Source organism: Microcebus murinus, chromosome 9, assembly GCF_040939455.1.
Source record: "Microcebus murinus isolate Inina chromosome 9, M.murinus_Inina_mat1.0, whole genome shotgun sequence".
Taxonomy (NCBI): domain Eukaryota; kingdom Metazoa; phylum Chordata; class Mammalia; order Primates; family Cheirogaleidae; genus Microcebus; species Microcebus murinus.
The window spans coordinates 41,848,350-41,861,464 of NC_134112.1; the positions used below are offsets into that span (position 1 = coordinate 41,848,350).

The 13,115-nt window shown below is 37.7% G+C and overlaps 1 protein-coding gene across 1 annotated transcript in view; it reads left to right on the plus strand.

The window, feature by feature from the left end:
- Positions 1–13,115, plus strand: part of COL28A1 (collagen type XXVIII alpha 1 chain) — a 160,296-nt gene that overhangs the window by 15,622 nt on the left and 131,559 nt on the right. Inside the window, exons 5-8 of the mRNA XM_012757144.2 lie at positions 1,930–1,983; positions 3,811–3,852; positions 8,108–8,134; positions 12,872–12,916. Coding sequence (XP_012612598.2) covers positions 1,930–1,983; positions 3,811–3,852; positions 8,108–8,134; positions 12,872–12,916 — 168 coding nt within the window. The remainder of the gene's footprint in view (positions 1–1,929; positions 1,984–3,810; positions 3,853–8,107; positions 8,135–12,871; positions 12,917–13,115) is intronic.

Consider the following 13,115-nt stretch of genomic DNA (forward strand, 5'->3'; position numbering starts at 1 on the left):
AAGCTTTAGCCTATTTGAAGCGAGTGACACAAACCTCTCTGGAAGTTAATATTGTCTTCACATGAATCCAGCAGTACAGTAGCAACAGCGTGTGGCCTCATGGAAAAGAAGTTGGTTAGGATGCTTTAGGGCAGTGGACCCCAACTTTTTTGGCACCAGGGACCAGTTTAATAGAGGACTATTTTTCCATGGACTGGGGGCAGGGGGGATGGTTTCGGGATGGTTCAAGCGCATTACATTTATTGCGGAGTCAAACCTCTCTGCAAATGGTGATCTGTATTTGCGGCTGCTCCCCAGTGCTAGCATCACCGCCTCAGCTCCACCTCAGACCATCCGGTGTTAGATTCTCATAAGGAGCGCATAACCTAGATCCTTTGATTGTGCAATTTACAGCAGGGTTTACACTCCTATGAGAATCTAATGATGCAGCTGATCTGACAGGAGGCGGAACGTATGTGGTGATGTGAGTGATGGGGAGTGTCTGTGAATACGGATGCAGCTTCACTCGCTCACCTGATGCTCACCTCCTGCTGAGTGTTCTGATTCCTAACAGGCCACAGGCCAGTACTGGTCAGCAGCCCCAGGGGCTTGGGGACTGGACCGAAGCTTTAGGGGATTAGGGTGAATTCTGTGAAACAGAAGTACCCACTTGGTAAACAAAAATAAATAGCAGGATTTACTATGATGATTCCCTATTTGATAAGATAATCCAAGATGGAGTACTCCCTTTATATTCTGGCTTAATATCTGGTAGGTGCTGTATCCTTCCCTTTTCTGTATCGGGAAAGCATTTGAAATGACATCAAGACCACTGGAGATGCTAACACATCTCATCAGAAAGCATCCATGCTATTCGTTCAATATTCCATTTATTTGTGATTCTAAATCTTATCCTTAAAGAATAGAAGCCCAATAAATATGTTTCACAAAATGCATGAATTAAATGTTTCAGCTAATTCTTGTATTTAGGAGTCGGGAGGGAAACGTGTACTGTGAATGTACTCAGGTCCAAAGCCTACACTTTTCAAATCACTGTACCAATTAGCGGATTAAAGAGTAGGGATGTTTATTTGTCTTTTTGGGGTTTTTTCCCTCTAAAATACAACTGGTAAAAGCTGACTTTGGTTAAAGCAAAGGCTTAACCTTCTCTTTCTACTAAGTTTTAGTTTATACTTGATACACGAAGAGATTGCCAGGGGAAAGGGTATTCAATTATGCTTTAAAATGAACAGTAAGAAAGCTTACAGTTGCTAAGATAGCTGGCAATTTTAGTCACTCAATATTGTCATTTTTAACCAGGATACACCACAGAGCTATGTTATTTAATACTTATTGAGTACCTCCAAAACGAGTTCTCAAAGAGAAGCAAACATTTTGGGGCCTTAGAAATAGGAAAACAAAATGCTTTTCTGGAACAAATTGGAAAACTCCCTTCTTATCTTTTGAGATTGTCCCCTGGAGATCAGAACCTCTTTGGCCAAAGGCAAGGAAGCTGGCCTGGTTCTTTTAAAGGTGACCGAGCGAGGAGAATTGTGGACGTGGTCCGCAGTGAAGAGAGGGCAGGAACAACTCCCATCCTCCTGCCTGTTGCAGTCACTCTTTTAAATTTTTGTATGAGTTTAATTTTGTTTGCAAAGCTGCTGAGAAGTAATTGTTTGGGGAAGAAGTAATTGACAGGAAGAGAGAGACAGTACCCTCTTTTGAGCAAATCCAGAGAATCTGCCAATTCAAGACAGTGCCGTTTTTGTGGTGTAGGAAAGGGAAGAAAAGAATCGAGTCTCTGCTTGGCAGGTGAAGGTTTTACCATATTCATTCTATGGGATGAAGCTGATTAGAAACTATTATGAAGCTGATTAGAAACTATTATAACGTATAGAAAACGAATAGAACATTTGCTTAAAATAATCATTTTTTTTCCTTTGCCTTCAGGGTACACATGGAAATCCAGGTATTAAAGGTGAGCGAGGACAAAAAGGAAACCCGGTAAATGAATAAACAGCTTTTCTTTAAATCAATTTATCTCCTAGATTGAATTAAGGAACAAAAATTTAAGAAATAACGAATATTGTAGTATATAGCAAAAATCTGACAATTTTGATGAATAATATAGGATGTTCACTTCCTACATTATCTATCTTGTTGTGTTAGCTTTCATTCCCAAATTCTGAGGAACATATGAACATTTTAATAGGTTTAGGAAATCCAGGGACATTGAATAAGTACATAAATAATAGTGGCCCAAATTCATCAGGACAATGTTTCATGAACTACTAATATATGTTCCACATCAGATTGGTATTGGCATTTGTGTTTTTTATGGATCTATTTTATAGATAACTGACTTACAATAATAATAGAAAAAACTCCCAGAACTTCTTTAGACATTTCCCCAGTTGTTTTCTTTGTGCATCTACCTAAAAAAATCCTAGATTTTTAAAGAAATAACTTATCTGTTCAGATCATTGTTGGTATTTTACTGTTCCAAGTTCAAGGACAACTGAATGAATCACAAGCAGAGAGATTAGCAGATAAACTATGTGAAAATTGAAGGTAAAACTCTGTATAATAGAAATATATAATTAAAGTAAAGAAGAAGACATATCAGGGACTATTTGCATAAGTAGAGTGGACATTGGGTTAATTTCTATAGTGCATTGAGTTAATTTCTATGGTATATAAAAACCTTATCAAATTGTTGAGAAAATATCAAGCCTCTAACAATAAAATGGGCAAATGACACAAACTATTTTCAAGATATGAAATAAAACTGGTAAAGAAAAAAATAGAAAAGCATTTAATTTGATTAGGTAATGAAAGAAATTTAAATTGAGACGATGAGGTACCCTTTAATACTAATTATTTACATTTTAAAAACTTTGGAATCCAGAGGATTTTTTGTTTTTTGGAAGCAGTTTTCTAGTTCACATAGTTATTTTGTGTGTGTTTCAAACTTTAAAAAACATTTCTTTCCTTAAAGCGATTATGCAGCAATACTAAAATAACTAGTGACAGCAGTGTGATGGTGAAACTGGTTTGCTCTTCATTATAAAGGTAACTTGACACAGACATTTTGGAAAGCAATTAGGCAATACATAGGAGGCATTCAAATACTTAAACATTTAACACCACTCTATTCCTGAGAATATTTTTTGAGAGGTAATGAAAAATATAATAAGTTATATACATAAAAGTATTTTGGCAATTGCCTGCTTGTCAGGGAAAGGGAATGTATAGCATCTTTGGCTAGCTTTACAACACACACACTTACACACAAACAAAAACACCCTGTACTCACTTATCTTATATGGGTCCAAACTGTTGCCATCATGTCCTCTTTTCTTGTTGTGTTAAATACCTAAGTGTATGTTCCCATTTCATCTATTTGGTTTGTGATTTTCTGCTACATAATATATTTTCCTAAGTCTGGCTAAAAGCAAGCAATTACTCTTCAGGACATTTTGGAAAACATTCCAAAGCCCCATGGAGAATAGCCAGAGTGGCCAGCCCCCCAGTGAGAACAATGCCGCATTTGAGAGTAACTGCGGTGTTGTTGAACCGGGATGTGGTGTAAGCGATGAAAGTGTACCTGGATTCTGCATCCTACACATCTGGCTTCACTCCAAAGGGCAAAGTTTATCTGAGCTATTTTCTTTCCTAGATTGCATGGAGAAAATGTCAATGGTAAAGACTAAAGATTTTTCCTAATTGAGTTAACCTATTAATATAGGACTTCTGAATAATGCATTTTATTGAGCTATCAGTCACTCTGCAGGGCTGTGGAATTTTGACTGAGCTTTTTGTTTGTCACAGGGTGATGCTCAAAAAGGAGAAACTGGAGAAAGAGGTCCAGGGGTATGTACACAACTGGAATGCCTTCCTAAGAAAGGGATCCCAGGATGCTATAATTCTGCGATTGACCGTTTTGACCCCTGTGGTGCAAGTGCAAAAGTGATTTCTGTCTACCTGTGCTCTTGATGGCTCAGGCAGGCAATCAGACAGATATGATCTTAGAAGTGGAAATGTGGGGAGAAAATGCTTTGCTCAACAGGAGTGAAAATGAGACCAGGACTGTTCAACCATATGACATTCCCTAATGCTTAATTTGGCATTTGTGAAAGGCTCAGATGAGAAAAGTGTTTTGCTTTATTTCTTATCTCTTTTCATAATAAAGAATAAGAATTTCAGGAGCATAAGAATTATATAGTCTAAACTATGCTGTTGTCAATACAATTGTGTAGACAAAAGTCATCATTCTAGTTGATTTCTTATCCCCAAAATTAGAAGATAGCAGATGTTGCATGAGAATAATTACAGTATATATCTTTTTTTGCATTTTTTCCTGGGCATTGCAGTAAGTGTAGCAAATAGCAGAGACATGCATAGTGAATAAAAAGGAGGTTGTGTTAGTGTTGTAACTCTCTGCTTGTCCCCTTGGATGCAAGCCCTGGACTCAGACCCAGAGATTTAAAAAATGGTTTTTTCGGTGTTTTTAATCCATTTTTTATTCCATTTTAATTTAATTTAATCCATTTTAATCCATTTTTTCATAAAGAAAAAAATATGATAGAAAATTTGATAATGTCCAAAGAAATTCATACAGAAATTTGTGTTATTCGTTTAGGAAACATTTCTTAGATATCTTTTCCATATAAAGTATACTAATGTGTGAAAATAAAACTAAGACACAGCACTTATATTTTTAAAAAGTTTATTATCTTATAGGAAAGGAAAGATATTCAAAATAGCTGTAATATAAGGCAGAATGTCAAAATATTGTAAAAATGACATGAACAAGGTATTGTACGCATTCAGAGAAGACTGGAGCCATAGGGATAGGTTTTATGGGATGAATCCTGAAGAAGATAGAGGATTGCGACAGGCAAGGAAGGAGCAAGAAGGTGGAAAGGGGCAAGTGTTCCAGGTGGAGAGGAACGCCATGAGCAGCGGCCAGAGTAAAGGCAGTGGGTTGGGCAATGGTGAGGTGAGGTACCTGAAGGGCACAGACACAGCTTGAAGGGAGGGTTTGGGTCAGAGTGGATGCTCAATACTGGCTGCAAAGTCTGGGTTTTGCTAGGTGACGGGAAGCCCCCGAAATTTTAGATAAGATTTATGGCCCAAGAGCTGTGTATTGGGAAGATTAATATGGCAAGGCTCTAAAAGCAAATTTGAAGTGAGAACAAGAAGGAACGGGCACTTAGAAGGTTTGTTGCTACAGCCGATAGGAGAGGTAGCAGGGACATTGGCTAGATCTGCTCTGGCCAGTACGATAGCCACTAGCCATATATGGCTCCTGAGCCCTTGAAACATGCTAGACCAAATTGAGGTGTCCTGTAGGAGTTAGATACACAATGAATTTTGAAGATGTAGTATAAGAAAAAGATGTATAGTCTTATCGATAATTTTCTATATTGATTAAATTTTGAAATGACAATATTTTGAACCTATTAGGATAGATAAAATATATTTATTAGAATTAATTTTACCTGTTTATTTTGGTTTTTTTTAAATGTAGCTACTAGAACATTTAAAGTCACATGTGTGGCTCACGCTATATTGGACAGCATTGGGCTACAGTGGTAACAACATAGAAAGGAGGAGAATGTTGTGAGAGTCCACGACGGGGTGGAAATGATAATGTGTGAACTCTAATTCATAAAGTCAAAAGTACTGAGCACTCTTTTAGCTGGAGATACAGGGGTGAGCAAAACAGAGAGTCCCAGTCTCATGAAGTGTTCTGGGGTGGGGGTTGGGAATCAATAGGCAAACAGATAAAAAGATATAATTTCTGCCAGTGAGAAGGGTTATGAAAAAATAAAACAAAGGAATGAGGGTGTTCTAGGCAGAAGAAGCAGCAAGTATAATACAAAGGCCTGAGGTGGGAGCAAGGTTGCCAGGCTCAAGAAACGGGAAGAAAGACAGAATCTGTTAGTGAAGAGTGACAGGAGACCAGACCATAGAGGCAGGCAGGGGCTGGGTCGCTGAGAATCCTGTAGGCCAGTGGAGTGGAATTCACCCTAAGTACAGTGGGAAGCTGTCGGAGAATGTTAAACAGGTTGTATTAAAGGGATGTAATGGGTAAGAGAAGGAGAGAGAAAACTAAGTTTATAAAATTTGGGGCTGGGCACGGTGGCTCACGCCTGTAATCCTAGCACTCTGGGAGGCTGAGGCGGGAGGATCACTCAAGGTCAGGAGTTCGAAACCAGCCTAAGCAAGAGCGAGACCTCGTCTCTATTAAAAATAGAAATAAATTAATTGCCCAACTAAAAAAAATATATATAGAAAAATAAAATTAGCCAGGCATGGTGGCGCATGCCTGTAGTCCCAGCTACTCAGGAGGCTGAGGCAATAGGATTGCCTGAGCCCAGGAGTTTGAGGTTGCTGTGAGCTAGGCTGATGCCATGGCACTCTAGCCCGGGCAACAGAGTGAGACTCAACTAAAAAAAAAAAAAATTTTTTTTTGATTCTATGTGATTTGAAGTGTATCATTACTTGAAATAGAAAAGTCAAAAACAAATTTGTCAGAGACTGCTGAGTGCAACTTTGGATATTTTAGATTTGAATATTTTAAAACTGATCATTAAGATCCTCTTAAAGGAAGAAAGAAGAAGAAAATGAGCTGATACAGCAACCAAACAATAAATTAACCAAGGATTTCAGAACAAAAACCAGGAAAAAAGAATATACTACTGAGATGTGCACCGTCTGGGGGTGGTCATGCTTGAAGCTCAGAGTTGTGGGGGCAGGGGGGACAAGGGCAATATATACAACCTTAAAATTTGTACCCCCATAATATGCTGAAATAAAAAAAAAAGTAATATTCCTTTATTTTTGTAAAGCCACATTGGCTCCTTCCAAAATACAATCTTAAATCTTTTAACATAAAATAATGACAGAATTTTAAATAAGGTTGTGTGTTATAAGGAGTTGAGGGTGCCCCAAGATCCCTGAGATTAGAAATTCAGGCTTTTTTTTTTTTTTTTTTTAGCATTACAAACATGAATTGTTTTAATAGAGAATCCCAATTTAATTGTCTATAATATGGTCTTTAATTTTAAGCATAATTCTTAAAATTAGACCATTTATGTGAACACATATTTCTCAATTGGGTGAAATTGAGGTGTAACAATATTTTTGAATAATTGTACCTTTATCTTCTACTCCTCAGTGGCCACTCATTTGGAGAGAAGTGTTATTTCCTTCATGAAGTTTCCTTTTGTGAAAAGGTCACACAGAACGAAATTTTGTAGTCTGACTCACATGTAACTGCAATAAAAACTTGATTATTCCACAGATTTCTCAAGCACATTTTAAATATTTCTCCCAATTCTATTTCCATGCTTGAAAAATAAAGTTGTATGAAAAAGACAAGAAATGACATTTGAAAAAGACTCGCTGTTTAGGGCTGGTAATTTCCCAGTCCATTTAGTATTTTATTGTTGTACTTAAAGAGCTTATGGGCAGTGACAGTGGGGGAAATGGTGCAAGATTCCCAAGAGCCACACAGAAGACAGCAGAAGCACTTGCCCCTTCTTTAGCATGAGATAAAAGACAGTAACTTAAAGGTCACGTTTTCATTAGGGTTTGATAAAGGAACCATTCACTTCCTTGATGTTATGTATTCTAGCCTGAATTTGAAAGGATACAAATATTTACACACATTTTAAAGGCCATTATCTCAACTCATTTTCAAAGTCAATTTCTCTAAGAGTCTCTGTGAAACATTCTCAACTGTAATAGTTCAGAGTTTAAAAGTCAATATGACAATTTTGAAAGGACCATTATAGGTCATCACTTTAACAATGACTTTCAGTGTACACTATCTCCTTCAGCTTTGGGCCAAAGGGTAAGAAATTGAGTTTGAAAAAATACCTGAAACTGAGGATAGAATGTAATGTAGAGAAAAATAGGTTCTTTTCTTCTCCTTAGTAAATGTACATTCCTCAAGTGCAAAGAGAAGTGAAATAGCTTACATTTATATGGCCTTATTTTCCAAGACTGTATAGATACATGTGTTTTTGTTATACCTTGTAAGTGAAAAACATCTAATACTTACTCTAACTCTGCCTTATAATATCATATTTTACCTTTTCTTTTCTCTTTTAATTAGGGCATTCCTGGGTATAAGGGTGACAAGGTAAGTTGGCAACAACAAATAGATAGATCAGAATTTCAGAAGGAAAAATAGAAATATAAGCGTATTTATATATTTAATAAAAGTTATTTTCTTTTGTTTTAATGAGTCTGGATTCCCTCATTCTTATGCATACTCTTGACTCTGTTAACATGGAATAATAATAGAAATTAAGATATGGGTGTGTGTTGTTAGGAGTAGAGAGCATCCTAGATTCCTGAGATTAGAATCCAGCCTCCTCAGCTTTGCAAACATGAATTCTCTTAATAGAGAACCCCAATTTAACAGCTATGCAGCACAAGTATCCAGATTAAAAGTTCCGCCATGCAAACATAGAGATGCAGCGATACTGCAAGTAGGTGCTTAACTTCCTAAGGAAACCTAGACAGCAAACCCTCTCCCAGGAGAAAGAGGATTTATTATGTCTTGGGTAAGCAGTAAAGAACCACTGACTTCATTGAATCAGGCATCTAGGTACAGCTTGCAGGGGGTGTAAACAAGCAAACAAGCAAACAAATGGTACAGGTTGGTAGATGATCTTATGTGTATTTGCAAATTGTAAGTTAGGAAATCAAACTGCTTCAGAAGAAATTAACAAGTTGGACTGGGCCTTAAGAACCTCCAAGAGTGCACAACTGTTCATTGATAAGTCTGTCCCATAGTTCTCTCTAGTATTAGATTTTCGATCTGAAATCAGAACATGTGCCTATCATCCATACAGGGGCTATGACCCTCAGGTCTGTACAACAGGCCTGAACTTTAGAGGGTCTGGCTTTGGGTCTCCCTGGCTTCCCCACTCCCCATGGAGCCAGAGTCCGCAGGAGGTCTGTGCTCCCTTCTAGCTCATGCTTTGGGTAACCAAGACCTGGGAAGGCCCTGCACAATGGCCTGAGCCTGCTTGGTGGGCATATACAAACTTCTTTCCCATAGCCATCTTTTCCCCAGGCTGGAGGGGGAACCAAAGGGTTTGTGTGGGAAGAAGAGGTCATTAGGGAGCTTTGTTGTGTGGCCTGGGGCATCTTCATGTGTGTGCTGCTCTTGCTGTGGAGGACGCTAGAGGTGGGGAGTAAAGAGGGTGCCAGGCTGCAGGCTGTAGGTTGTAGGCATGGGGCTGTATCCGGCATGGACTGCTGAGGAATTCCAAAATCCTTTAATTCTTTATTCCTTTGAAGGTATATTTGTCAAGAAAGGAAGGTAGAACATTATTGGTTTCATTTATAACTTTCAACTATTTAGACACATTGTATGTGGGTTTCTGCTTGCACTTTTGCCCTGGGCCTTGCAAATATTAGGGGTGAACCTATACACGCCAATAAATACATCCCAATCACTGAAAATGTTAGACCTAAAAGGGGAAGAGTGTAAGAAATCTCGTGATTCTGGTCTTAGCAGCCTTCAGAGTTTGGGCAACTCAATGTCTTGGAATGTCTGGTTTTTCATCTGGATAGAACTAGATTAGTGCAGGCCTGTCTAATTTACAGGAGGGTTGGAGAATGAAGTGGAATAATGGGTGTGACAATGTATTCTAAAACGTTTGCCTGTCTATGAATTGAAGGCATTATTATAAAGAGGCAAGGGACAAATATTAATATGGGAAAGCTAAACAATTTTCATGATTATAAAATTATCCTCTGTTATAGTTAAGGACAATTATGGGTAGCTCCTCTGCCCCATCTTGATTTATACAATGGGCCAGTTATCAACACCAGGAAGTTTTATATATACATTTTTTTAAAAAAGATTCATTTAAACTTCAGGAGAATTATAGATTCACTGTAGGAGTTCTCACTTGGAAAATACAAGCTGTCAGAGCAAAATGATCCTGAACCATCGACATTTAAATCAGAATTTCACCAGGAGCAGCAGCCTCAGAAATCAGAGGCTGGGAATAGAGCTAATCTGTTCATAGCTTTCTGAAGCACTTGCTCTCTGCAACTACATAATTGTGGCCATTCCACAGGGATTAATGAGCCCCCAGAAAGGAAAATGCCTTTGCAGAGGCAAATAACAAGAGTACAATATTTTCATTGATAGAAATCTGCCCCCAAAACAAATGCTGTTCCTCAGGACCCTATAGCTAACAAATCTGTCTGGACAAATGGAATGTGAATTCTGGCCAAAAGAATTTTAGAGTGTATTTATGGTACTTTTCTGTTTTATATTTTGCTGCTTGACTCATTTTATTCCCATCCAACATTATTAAATTAATTGCTTTCTAATTGATTCTTCAAGAGTGATTTTCCATTTGCATTCAGAAATAAATGTCAACTTGTTCTAAGTGATAGCTCAGTTTTTCCTGGGTCAGTTTGACTCACAAAGGGATGTGGAGAGAGAACAAATTGCTTTTGAACAGAGGCATAGCTGGCTCTAAGAATTGAACCTCCCTCCTTCCTGCTCTGGATCCAGCTACAGCCCAGGCAGTACCCTAGAGAGAAGTGCCAGGTTAATAGAAAGTAACTTGCAGCCCATGACAGTGTGCCTTGTTCAGCTATGGGTGACTGATAAGAACGTGGACTTGGGAGCTTAACAGACTCAAGCTTGTGGTCATGGACAAGCTACGTAATTTCTCTGAGGTTCATTTTGCTTATGTATAGGTGAATATATGTATATATATATATTTTGTACACACACATATCTACCTTATAAGGGTGTTATTAGCTCAAAGGGATTAAAAATAATGGAAAGGGTCTGGCACACACCTTGTCTACATAATTGATGGTTAGAATGATGGTTTCCCTCAGAGCAATGCTATTCAAAAAGTATGGTCTGCAAGCTGGCTGGCAGTCTAGGAACTGTTTGTTGCTATTCTGCAACAACATGAAGCTTGCACCAACATATAAATCCACCATATTACTATGTACGCTGTTAAGATTTAAGATTACTGTATACACTGCAAGATTTCCTTGACAAAGGAAGCAATGCATTGATTTACATTCTAGTGCAATTTCCTTCTGTCATCGGGTAGTGGCACTTGGAGCAGCATGTCCTAGAGCAGCACACAGGTAATGAAGCAGCAGACGAAGCAGCAAAGAGCATGGGGAGGGTCTGGACTGAGAGTCACTGGCTAGCGGGGACATTTCAGCAGATCATTTAACCTCTCCAATTCTGCTTTCTTATCTTGAAAACAAGAATTGATTTGAAGCTTACAATAAATATATATACATATAAGCACTTTGAAAATTCTAAAGTGCTTTATAAACAAGAGATGATATTGTTATGATTATGAAACTTCAGTCATTTTTCTAATTGGCTGTTACTCTTTAGTTCTAATTATTAGAAGTCTTAAAAATCTGATATAATGGATTAATATTCAGAGATCCTAATTCTCATTCTACTTGAGCAACCTAATTAACCTTTTAAAAATGCTTATTTTTATTAAAAAAATTAATTGGCAAATAAATGTACATATTTGTCGTATACACATATACACACATATGCACATGATGTTTTGATATATGTACACATTGTTAGGGTTAGGGTTATGGCTAACTTGAGCATTACCTCACACATATCATTTTTTGTGGTGAGGACACATTTTCTCTTAGCGATATTCAAGAATACAAGGCATTGTTATTAACTATATTCATCACATTGTACAATAGAGCTCTTGAACTTACTGCTCCTATCTAACTGAAATTTTGTATTCATTGACAAACATCTCCCCACATGCCCACCTGCCACATACCCTTGGTAATCACTGTGCTATTCTCTTATTGTCTGAATTCAGCATCTTTAGATTTCACCTATCAGTAAGATCATGCAGTATTTGTATTTCTGTGCCTTGCTTATTTCACTTACCATATGTCCTCTGAGTTAATCCGTACTGTCACAAATGAAAGGATTTCCTTCTTAAAGCCTGAATAGTCTTACACTGTGTATATGCACACCACATTTTCTCTGCTTAACCTTCTTGAATCACAAATTTTCAGTCTGTAAAATTGGGTTCATGCCTCAGTTAATGTCAGATTAACTGATAAAATGTCTATAAAATATCATGAATGCATTCCAAAGCATAACTCAAATGTTAGTTTTTTTTCAGTAATGTTCTAGGGAAGACAGGAAAGGAGAGTGTGGTAATGAAAAATACAGGGCATGCTTGCCACCAAGCTCTGCTCTCTCTCCCAGCAGACCTTGCAACTCCTGATGGCACCCTTCCCCATCAACTCATGGCACAGTCTTGTCTCAGAACTTTTCTCTCACAGCTCCCTAGGCAAACCCTGCTAGCTGATCAAGGTTGGGAGTCAGGCTGGAGTATGATGTTGTTGAAAAAAACAGGGACTCTGAGTTAGAGTTGACCTGGGTTCAGACTCTGATTTTTCTACTTAACTAGCTATATGATCAAGGGAAGTTATCTTGTTGGGTTTAAACTTTCTTGACCATAAAATAAAAATGGTAAAACTGATCTCATTGGGCCATAATGTGGATTCAACTAAATAATGTATGCAAAGGGCATCTAATATCTGGTAGATGGTAGATTCCTTTCCTTCTAATTTTATCTGTTTCTCAAAAATGTCAAACCTTATTAAGTGGTAGTACTGATTTGATCCTGTCAAGTTAAGGAAGACTCATGGATAAGAATTTTCAATATCCATGTAACTCACAGTATTGAGGATAAAATTGTGTAAAACCAGAGTGATTCTGCTGTGAATCTTAAAAAAAAAACAACTAAAAAACCACCCAAATCTTAACATTGAATGACTGCAAATGTTCTCTTATTTATTTCATTTATTTATTTTTTAGGGTGAACGCGGGGAATGTGGTAAACCAGGAATAAAAGGTGACAAAGTAAGGAACCTGTTTTTAAAATGCTAACAGCTGTGATTCCTTTGGGGCTAAGTTTCCTTAAGGGAAAATTCCTGGGCTGAATTATGTTGATCTCACTACTAGAGTTGAAGTCAATGACTCAGTTTTCACATCTGTAAAACATGAACAAAGTGATACCTAACATAGTTAATGGAGCCTCCAAATGTCTTTCTTATGGACC